The 11492-nt window shown below is 31.7% G+C and overlaps 1 protein-coding gene across 1 annotated transcript; it reads right to left on the bottom strand.

The window, feature by feature from the left end:
• Nucleotides 1-6007: 6007 nt before the first annotated feature.
• On the bottom strand, nt 6008-11492 carry LOC122580373 (inositol-3-phosphate synthase). Its single transcript, XM_043752645.1, has 10 exons — nt 11220-11492; nt 10971-11039; nt 8605-8740; nt 7911-8158; nt 7498-7724; nt 7286-7401; nt 6956-7132; nt 6678-6866; nt 6453-6515; nt 6008-6340 (listed from the first exon to the last, which is right to left on the bottom strand). The coding sequence occupies exons 1-10, from the start codon at nt 11405-11407 to the stop codon at nt 6221-6223; spliced, it is 1533 nt and encodes a 510-aa protein (XP_043608580.1). The 5' UTR covers nt 11408-11492; the 3' UTR covers nt 6008-6220.

Raw genomic sequence — 11492 nt, forward strand, 5'->3', positions numbered from 1 at the left:
TACATTTAGGCTGTATTTAGCATTCTCCGAGGAAAATTAACTAATAAATATCTCAAATAGATCATTATGCAACAAATAATCTTCTTCCAAGTTTTTATCTCATATAATAAGAACATGCGAAATTCTAAAAAATTATAAAATCTTTACATAAATTTCTTGTTATCTTTAACAAACAAAGAAATATTTATATAGTCGCTTTATTATTTTAAATTATTTGATAATCCATTTCACACTATATTTAAAAGTGCGTAAATTATTAGAGTAGTTTTTGTGATTTTTCTTTGATCTTTAGGTTTTTAATATTATCCATAACGGAGAATTTTTTATGCTATCTATTGTTTTGTATAACGTACGGGTATAACTTAATTTATTAATAAAAATTAAACTTTCAATGCTTATTACGGAGTAGTTATTTGTCGAAAAACATTTTATGTTCCCTTTATTAAGAAAAAAATATTGCTAACAATAAGAATATTTTTTTATTTATTGAGTTTTGTTAATGACAGCCTCAGTATTAATTAATTTGATGTAAAATTTGTATTTTATCTTGCAAAAATTCAAGGTACGGTTATTGATATATAAAGTATTACTTTTTATGCATGTAATAAGCTATTGATGACAACCCTTAGAGCTGTCATTATCAATTTCCTTATTTATATTATATTATTATCCATATCTTTTTACATAATTTTCAAACACTAATTACATCTTAATGGGATTATAAAACGTATCATTGTCACAAAGAGAATTAGATCAGTTGGAAAACTCTCGAGACATGAATCAAAGGATTTAATTCACGCTCCCTGTAAAATCAGTCTTTTAAAAATAGTCAATCAATATTCAGACAAGGGAAGGATGATCTGTACACCACCAGTTTTTGGTGATACACAACCAAATATGCATTATTGTGTTCTACATTACAACATTGTAAAACCTAGTTAGTGATATATCGTCAAAAATTAATGGTGTACCTTTGGTGATTTTATATTTAGTAGAACATACTAGACACTCAACAATATAAAAGCAACTTTTACAACGCCACTAAAATATTAATGACCAAATCCATCACGTTTTATGATTAGCAAAAGTTAATTAGATAATTTTCTAATAAAAATTAAACTTTCAATGCTTATTGTCCAAAAACATTTTATGTTCCATTTATTAGAAAAAAAGAATATTGCTAGCAATAAGAATATTGTTTTTTTTTACATTGTATTCCATACTTTCTTACATAATTCTCAAACACCAATTGTATCGAATGAGATTATAAAACGTATAAAAGGCACAAATAGAATTAGATCAGTTGGAAAACTCGAGACGTGAAATCAAAGGGTTTGATTCACGATCCCTACAAAATCGCCAATCGATATTCATATAAAAATAAGACGTTTAACATTTCGGTTTTTTTATATTTACCGCTGATCTATTTTCAGCTATAATATTTGTTTTACTAAATAATTAAGTCGAATTAGAAGAACATACTAGACACAAGCAACTTTTACAAGGCCATTAAAATATTTATGACTAAATCCATCACGTTTTATGACTAGCAAAAGTTAATAGTAGAAAGTACTAGACACACAACAAAATTTTCATTTTATTAGGAAAGCATAGTGACAAATCTTTATTCAATAAAGAATAACCACATGGTCCATTTGCGGTGCTTCACATGCTTCATTGGAAGAGCCCGTGAACTTCAGTTCACACTTCCTTCCAAATCCGTTAACTTACCTTTTATTTATTTATTTATTGTTTTCGCATTTCCAAATCACAGGCAAAGTGCATATGTTCGGTAACAATAAATTTCTTACAAATAATAAAAAGAAATGGTGTTCACGAGACGGCCAGTAGCTTAAGACGAGTTTTTAAATTTGACATTTAAGTTTAGTAGATTTGTATATTTTTTATTAGAAGCTATAGATGCAAAATATTTAATTAAAGTTGGATTCTCTCATTTAAAAGTAATTTAAAAGGTAAAGTTAGAGAGTTATTGATCATTGAATTAAAATCAACGGTTAAAATTCAATTATCATTTTTGAATTTTGACCATTGAATTAAAATTAATGGTCGAGAAGATCTAACTTTACCCTTGAAGTTATCTTTAATTTGAGGAGATCTCAATCCTTAATCATGTATTTGAACCAATTTTAACAAGAATCTTCTTTATTTGATAATTAATGTTTGTCTACTTATTTGGATAAAAAAAATGTCATGGAAAATGATCGATCTTCCTAAAAGAAATTAGCTTAAAAATTCTCTAGTATATATCATATGCATTGGACATGCGTAATCAACTTATTATCTTTTATTATCTCCCCTCTTGATTTTTACATGTGACATTATCTTGTGATTAAGAAGATTTTTAAACTATTTGGTTAGGAAATTAATCATTTTGCTTAAGCACATTCGTCTATTTATTTGGTTTTTATTTTTCCACGGTTGTAAAAGGCCCCACTTTAATTAATAATGTTTACCTCTTCAAGTTTTTTTTCTTCTTAACAGCGAGTTAGTTGTTAGTAGTTACCAGTTAACATTCGAGACACTACAGTGGCATCCAATTGAACTTGAGATTGGAAAAATTGGTAGATTTTAGTAAATATTTAAGCCAATAGGAATGCGTCGTGTGTTCTATTAATTTCTTACCAAAACTTGTCAAAAACGAGAATAGAATAGCCAAAACTTATCACTTGCCAAAATGCCAATGGTCTAGTACCGTGTAATGTGATGGTGTGATATTGACGATGATGAAGGTAGCGATGGTGGTGTTGACAATAATGGTATGGTTATTAATGTAGATTAAAATGTGATAGCGTATTTATTTTAAAGGTTTAGGCATGTATGTCGTATATAAATTCATTAAGAGTATTATGGGTATGTTTGACAAATTTAGTTGTAGCTGGTAACTGTAAATTTTATTGAAGCGTAAGCGGTAACTTTTAAGCAAATCTGTTAGCTAGAACTTTTATTTTTTTCACAAGGTTTTGGTATGTTAGCTGTAACTGCAACTTCAAGACTTATTTGTGTAATTTTAAAAATTAAAAGCTTCATACAATAACTAAAAGCTCTTGAAACGTTTCCTTAAAAAGTAACGTTTTATTTTATAGCTTTATTTTTGTCAAATAAAAGCTTAGATTAGTTGCATCTAAACGAAACTTTTGACATAATAGAAGTTTATTGTTCAAAATTAAAAACTAAAACTCCCTTAATCTCTTGAAAAACTCTTGCCAAACATGTCATATATGCGTATTAAATGAAGATATTTAGATTAGTGAATGAAGTTGAGAAATAAGTTGAGTAGATCATGTTTTTTTGTTAATAAAATAAAATAGAGAGATGATATATTTAATCTATATTATATTATAAAAGGAATAGTTTCTTATTTTTGGAAATGTGGAAACTTGTGTAACATTTACACATAAGATCCCTTAAAATATTTCTATCTAGACTACCAAATAACATTAATAATTAAATTACAATATTAATCATTGATCTTTTAAAATATCTCTATATTCTTTATTAACCTTTTACATCAATTATTTACACCACTCGACAACGCATCCAACACCAACAGTTGCCCCATCATCACACCGTTGTCACAACAACCACTAAAGTGTGTGGTACTGTGCTAGTAAGGTATAAGATATATAGATAAAACGAGTTTACAGGATTCAATGAACACCAAAATCAAGCATTTCAACTCGTTGTTTGTGAATTTATACCCTATTCACTTTAATGGAATTATGTTTACCCATTAAACTTGAGATTGGCAAAATTGGTAGATTTTAGCAAATATTTAAGCCAATAGGAATATGTCATGTGTTCTGTTAATTTCTTGCCAAAACTTGTAAAAAACGAGGATAAAATAGTCAAAACTTATCACTTGCCAAAATGCCAATGGCCGAAAAAATAAACGGTTACTGGATTTGTAAAATGACCGGATTTATAAAACTGTAAAGTAATTTGGGCTCAAAAATTGAGGGTCGAATACGCCATGACTGCCAACCCGAAGGTTTACCCCGTCAAGATACACGCCGAATCATCCGAGTCCCATTTTTACGAACATTTTTTTTCTCATCGTCGCCCATTTAACGTAACACCGACAACTTAATTATTCAACGATATCATCACCGATATAAAATTACTTTTCCGGCTATTGATTGATTTAATGGAACAAAATACGGCAATACTACAATGAAACAAAAAATTCCCGCAACGCTACCGCTAAATAAACACTACCAAGTTAATCACAATCATGCAATTAACGACAGTATTAGTAAATATATAGAAACATTAAGCATAAGCGTAAGCAACAGTAATTTACCAGAAACCCCAAAAAAGATCACCGGAAAAACAAGCAGCAACAGTTAACCAAAAATCCCAAAAGGGGGTCTCCGGAAAGTAAGCAATAACAGTTAACCAGAAACCCCTAAAAAGAGGTAGCCAAAAAAGTGAATATAACCATTGTCGGTGATAAAATGAAACCCAAACAAGGAAATGCAAAGCCCGGAGATGTAGAGTACCAATACCAAATGCCATGCAAACCCCAAAAGGAAAAGATATAGCATCTCCGGAAAAACCAAAAAGCCTAACCAGCCGCCGTCTACCATCACCCCTTTCCACATGTACTTACAGTAAAACATACGAATTTTAATTTTAAATTGAACATAAAAAATTATTATCTTCGAAAACACATCGTATCGCACGGGTACTTCAACTCTTTATAATAACTAGAAAATTCAACGCGGGGTCTCAATTCCTATGTTGAAACGGTTCGTTATTTTAGTATATATGCCGTGAATTTTCGACAGCTTAATAGAAATAATTTTGTCATTAATATGTTTGTTTAAAAGTATGCAAGAAAACAAAACGTAACCCGTAGTAGAAACCTGAACGAGATGTGATATGACAAAAATATTAATATATTAATTCAGATATTAGGTGGATGCGATATAGCAAAATGCAAGTAGTGGTACGGGGTGTATCACAATAAGGTTGAATGACAATTAAAAAGGTGTAAAAAACAAAAGAAGTAACCCGTAACAAAAAAATCCGAAAAGGAAAAACAAAACTAAAAAAGAAAAAGACATGACAAAATCCGAACAGGATGCAATGTGGCAAAATCCAAACTATAGGAAACGTGCGATGTGTCACTTTATAGCCGATGCGACGTGTCAAGTTTTAATAAGCATGGTGACTATTGATAACCATGCAAAAAAAAAAAACGAAAGAAAAAACTCAAAATGGGATCCGTAATGTCAGAATCTAAATAATGATGCGGGGTATATGATGAACCAATAAAAGAGATCATATACGTAAAAAAAAGGTATCAAAAACCAAGAAAAACCAAAAGATAAATAACCTTAACGAAAATAGAAATAACAAAGGAAAAATTAAATTTTGTGTAAAAGTTTCCAATATATTAATTCAGAACACAGAAGCCAAAAAACTGTGATGAACACCAACAAAAAACCCCAAACGGGATCCAAAATGACAAAATCTAAATAGTGATGGGGGTATACGATGAACCAATAGAAAGAAAACATAAAAGCAAAAAAACTATGTAATAAACCAACAAAAACCGGAAAAAAAATAACCTTAACAGAATCCAATATAGCAAAATCCGAAATAACGCGAGGTATAGGTGGACCAATAGAAAGAAAACACAAAAGCAAAAAAAACTATGTAGGAAACAAAAAAAAACCGAAAAAAAATAACCTTAACGGAATCTGATATGACAAAATCTGGGAAAAACGCAGGATACAAGCGAGGCCAATAGAACAGCGCCACGTGGCACTGTTCATAAGGGTCGCCATTAGTGATATAGTAATTGTGGGTTGAGTTGTTTTGGTTTATACTTCTGCAATACACTGCTACTTGTAGCAAATACCATATATTTTTTACAATTTACAATTTTGTAACAACTTGATTAAGATTAAGCAATTTTAACATTAATTCTTAGTATGTAAGATATGTGATACAACTATTTGGATCAAAGTAACTGACTATATATCACCACAAAATTTGGCATTATTTTTAAAATATATTCATCTTGAAATAAAAAAGATGGTTGCTTAAAGCTAGGCTAGGCTAAGCAAAGCCCACACACTACATTTTTGTGGTTACAAAAGATGACAAGTTTCAAACAAACAACAGAAAACATTACATGTTGAAAAACACAAATCATATTTAATATATGGCAATTCATGTCATCATGTCTTCTTCACTTGTATTCCAAGATCATGTTGTTTTCTGGTGCTAATCCAACACAAGCCCTTAAAATATTCTCCAACATTGCCCTTTGTTTTGCTAGTGCATTCACCACTGGTGTCCCAGGTGGTACCTATTTCAATCAAAAAACCATTTTATGTCACTTTCCGGTCCCATCACATGTGATCGGTACAATAATTCACCAGATCGTACAACGACAAACATTATAGCGTTTGAATACTTACAAGAGGGGCCTTTGTGAGGTAACTCAGAATGGTAGCCACTGGATGGAAAGAGTGAAATTTACCCTGCAATAATATTCACAACACATGACATGATCAGTACATTATTGACCTCAAGTCGTAATAATCAGATAATCAATTCTGAAACACATATTGAAGGACCTATGGCTCGGATCAAGCTTAACATTTGATGATAGAATTGGAAATGAGAGAAAAAAAGAATTGAACCTCGGTTTCAGATTTGAGTTGAATGCGAGTACTGAGCTCGGCCAGTAGGACTAAGTCCAAGATGATTGGAGCAGCTAAAAGAGAATCCTCACATGTGTTGTGCATCACAATTGTGTTTGTTCCACCCATGAATATCTCAGAGGTGTACTCATCCATAGCTCTCTTGCTATCCGCGACATATGGAACATACTGCAAAAACCATTTTTCAACATTAATCCTATTTTAAACTCATAATTAAATACTAACATCCAGAATTGTGTTTTACTTTTCAGTTTTACCTTGATGACGACTACATGGTCAGGATGCTCGCCGGGCTCATATAAGATGGCATTGCTAGAAACCATATCATCAACAACATTGCTCTTGGAAATCTCCTTGGATCGGAAAGTTTGTGGCGCTGAGAGGTTCATTCCATCATTGTTTCCTAAATGGTTGTAGCTCACGATGGACGTTGGCTGTTTGGCAAAACACAAAGAATTATACAAAGAAATTAATGAAAGATGAATTTCTTAACATTGTCAATTATTTAATTGATTTCTTGATTTCTATTCATTTCGAAAAGACTCATTCAAAAGATAAAAATAGCTTTACGTATGACGAGTATATACCTTAATACCAGCTCCAACAAGGAAATCAACAAGAACAGACTTCATCTTAGTTTGACCACTCTTAAAGTCATCTCCACCAATTAAGGTGTTCCTCTTGATGGCCAATTCAATAACCCCTTTTATATATAAGCCACAAATCCAATAAGAAAAACTTGCAATTATACATAAAGTCAAGTAAATTCATGACATAAATCAGACAGTTAATTAGTAACCTGGGACAAAAGTGTTTTGTGGGCTGCCATTGATGAAAGGCACGTTTTCTAGGATACAAGCAATAGCATACAAGGTTGATGGAGAAATCTCGGCTTCGTTTCTATCCAGTGAAGCAAACATGTTTTCCATTGTGTCGTTAAGCCCAACGACTACATTGCTGTATCTTTCTGTGTTGGCTGTCCATAGTACCACCACTTTGTCAACCTTGTTTGCCTCCTTGAAATCCCTATTCTCATTCAAAAGTTAACGCAACCTCCTTTGTTAATTTTTTCAGACACAAATACAAAAAACAACTCTGAAACCGACACAAATTAACCTCCTAGCTTGTAAATAAATGTCTGCTAAACAAAGAATAAGATAATCTAAAAGGGTAATTTAATGTGACAGACTGACAGTATATGTGTATGTATACCTGATGTCTTTGATGATCTTTTGGATTTGTTCATTTTTGGTTCCTTTGATCACGTTGTCTGCACGTGAGCCTTGGTTTGCAGCAATGAAATCAGGATCAAAGATGCCAGGGAGTGGAACCATGGATTCCATGTAAGGCCTTAATTGTTTTTGAAGATCAATGTCCAAAACTCTGGCCCTTGCCATTGCATCAGCCAAGTTCATGCTGCTTATGTCCCATCCCCCAAACACTATATCATCCGGGTTAACCTATATTTGCATTCATATCAGTTCAGTAAACTGGATCAGATCAAATATAATTATAAATATTTGATATTTCTTTCTTTCTATTCTGTTATCAACAAATATTAGTCCATGCTAGTATTTAACGCGGATAACCTATTTGTTGATTCGTTACACTTAACGATACGCCAAATACTTGTTTATGCATCTTTTTAACTTGTAGCTGTGTGCAAGATTTAACATCTTAAAAAGGCAATATTCTAACTCAAATGGTCCTCTGTTCTACATTTAGAAAAGAATCTTCTATATAATACACTTACTTTAGAGTTAATTTCATATATGGTTATATAGATAGTATAATAATAAGTTTAATACTATATGTGGAAAACTTTTGTACTTGAGGTCTTTTTATTATCTGATTAAGTGCAAGAGTCCAATTAATTTAAAGTAATTAACCAAGAGAAGAGATATACCATAGGCAAAAGGCTCTTGAATGGGGCATAAATCTCCTCTCCATTAAAGGAACCAACTCTAATGGTGGATGCTTGAGTCAAGGAACCAAAATAATTAGCTTGTTGAACTTTATCTTTGGTAGCCCAAGATATTCCCCTGTTTCAAATATTAATTTTTTAATTAATAACTCACTTCTAATTAAAGCTATTAAACAGCAACATATAAGATTAAAAACACACCAACCCACTATAGCTGATAACTTATCATTTAGAATACATGAGACATAATTTGGACTCTAGTTGTAAGCTCATGTTGTTTGATTCCATGAGCAAGTAGCTATATATATATATATATTAATTATATTATATATAAACACCCTTGCCTCTGGAGACAGAGGTCATGGGTTCGATCCTCATCCCATGCAAAGGTTGGAGGGCCTTTTAGAAACTGGAAGCAGCCTCTCTACTTAGGTAGAGGTAAGGTTTGCCTACATCTTAACCTCCCCATACATCGTCGAGGTATTGGGGCTCAAAACCCGCGGAAGGCGGCACTGAGCAGTTACTTACTATTTTGTCTAATAATAGTATGTGAGAGGTTTTTCGCATTGGATGTGTGACAACCTCACACTTACTTTTCCCATATATATATATATATATTATTTTGTCTGAGGAAATATAACATATATAACAAGTTTATAACAATATCAGTTTGTTTATTTTGTCTATGCCACACCTCTTCATATCTTGTTTATGTCGGGACTGAATACAGTAGCATCAACTAAATGATACATATGGGACCAAGAAAAAAGCAAGAGGGAAAGAAAAAAAAAGGTGATTATAACACGTTACAAAATTGCTAAATGAATAACTAGAAGGCAAAAACCAAACGCCTTTTGAAAATAATAATGACAAAGTATTCGTTATTTAGTTAAAGTTTGCTAAAGTTTCTTTCAAGTTGGAAAAGTACTATATACATAAACATGGAATGCGTGACCCACAATTAACTATATTCATACTTATAAAACATTAATATACTACCAAACATGCAACTTCATTCTCACAAAATTGACAATTAGTTTATACTGTTATAATTATTATTTCTTTATACAAAAAAAGAAAAAAAAGAAAAGAAAAGAAAGAGATACTACGTTTGTTTATTGTTTACATGTTTTCTTTATTTTTAAAATATACAATAACAACAACATGACCCAAATCTTTATGAGCGTTGTATGAGGGAGGTATAACTACTAGTTCTATATATATTTTTTTTTGAAAGGTGAATTTCTCTTGAAACTACATGACGGGATTCGACATCGAGAGGTCTAACATACGTTGTCTTAACCGGGTCCACACTAAAGAGCTCGCTCGAAGTAGAAATGCCTACTTCAAATACCCAATGGAGGTAAAATCCCCCTACTAATCCGCCCGAAAGCACGACTATTAATAAGGGTAAACCCTGCCCCTCAGAATTGAATTGAACCTGAAGCCCTCATAGACGGACTACCTATATCTCAAAGTTAGTTGAATGAGGATTCGAACCTAAGACCTATAGGTTAATGGGGAACTTCAAACACTGCACCAACTCATCATTGATTACTACTTCTATTTAGTATGACATCAGTGACAAACAGAAAATCGACCATTAGTCCAACTCTTACCTGTTTGAGGTCGGAGATCTTTATGGAAGCAGTCTCTCTACCAGTCTCTCTACCATTGGATAGAGTTAAGACTGTTTACAACTCGTCAAGGGAAAGTTTTGTTGTTGTTGTATATATACTTCAAATTATTATAAAACTAAATTTACACTTCATATAATAAAACAAAAAATATATATATACTCATGCTGGTGTTATGAACTTTCAACCACGAGTCTCTTGATGTGGGCTCATGGTCAAGGTTAAAAAATGAGTCAGACACTTGAGTCTGGTGGCTTTTATTGCAAGCGGTCTAATATTTAAAATAGGAAAATTCTTGGTAGGATGTCCCTTGCAAAAAGCCAAAATCTAACATTTGTCATGCAAACTATATTTAGTGTATTAACTATTAAGAAAATTTGTTACTAATAGTTAGCATATTAAAATTTTTTATTCTCTATCTGTCTGTGACTCGGATCACGTATTCCACATGTACCATACTCACATCTCCACCCAGCCACTTGTATAGTCAAATTTTGATTCCTACTTCGATAAGAACCATCAATCACTTTCATTTTTGATCAAAAAAATCATGCAAAATGTACTAATAATTCATTTTGGAATCAAATCGTATCCGATTCTTTTCAAATATATAAAAAAACAAAAAAATATCGACCATTTGTTGTACAAGTGGTCGATGATTATAATAACTATCTATATATAGATACAAAATTTAAACCCGATTTTACTTACTCTCTGTTCGCGATAACGCCAGCCGTTAACGTTGATCCATTGTTTCCTCCCCATCCAACAAGCATAACCCTATTACAATATCAATGAATCAATAACAAATTGAAAAAAAAAATGATATATACATACATTTGTATTTTTATTTTTAACGGCCAACGAATAAAATCTGGCTACCAGTGTAACCTAATAACTAAAAATGACCCATACATACGGTTTTTTAAATGAAAAAAAAAAGGAAAAGATTTAACGTACCCTAGTTTTGGGACATGGATTTGAGTTTTAAACTCATATTTAACAGTTTTGGGTTTAACAACCCATTGATATGACCCATTTTTCTCTTCATGAACAAGCTCGGTTGTATCATAGTTATACACTGAATTTATTTCATCATCAGTGTACTTAACATTTGGGCTTTCAACCTTAAAGCTCTCAATAAACATATTTTTGTTTTTATAAATGAATAAAACAACAAATATTAAGAGCAATGAATGTTTTTAAGGAGAGGAAGAGAGAAATTATGAAATG

This window comes from Erigeron canadensis, chromosome 8 (genome assembly GCF_010389155.1).
Source record: "Erigeron canadensis isolate Cc75 chromosome 8, C_canadensis_v1, whole genome shotgun sequence".
Taxonomy (NCBI): Eukaryota; Viridiplantae; Streptophyta; class Magnoliopsida; order Asterales; family Asteraceae; genus Erigeron; species Erigeron canadensis.

Bases quoted from the DNA above. Each gene is read 5' to 3' on its own strand.
- LOC122580373 (XM_043752645.1), bottom strand. From the start codon at position 11,407: ATGTTTATTGAGAGCTTTAAGGTTGAAAGCCCAAATGTTAAGTACACT. The intron at 7,725-7,910 runs GTATACATACAC...GAATGAGAATAG, and splicing joins AAGATCATCAAAGACATCAG to GGATTTCAAGGAGGCAAACA. The intron at 6,516-6,677 runs GTTCAATTCTTT...ATATTATTGCAG, and splicing joins AACTCAAATCTGAAACCGAG to GGTAAATTTCACTCTTTCCA.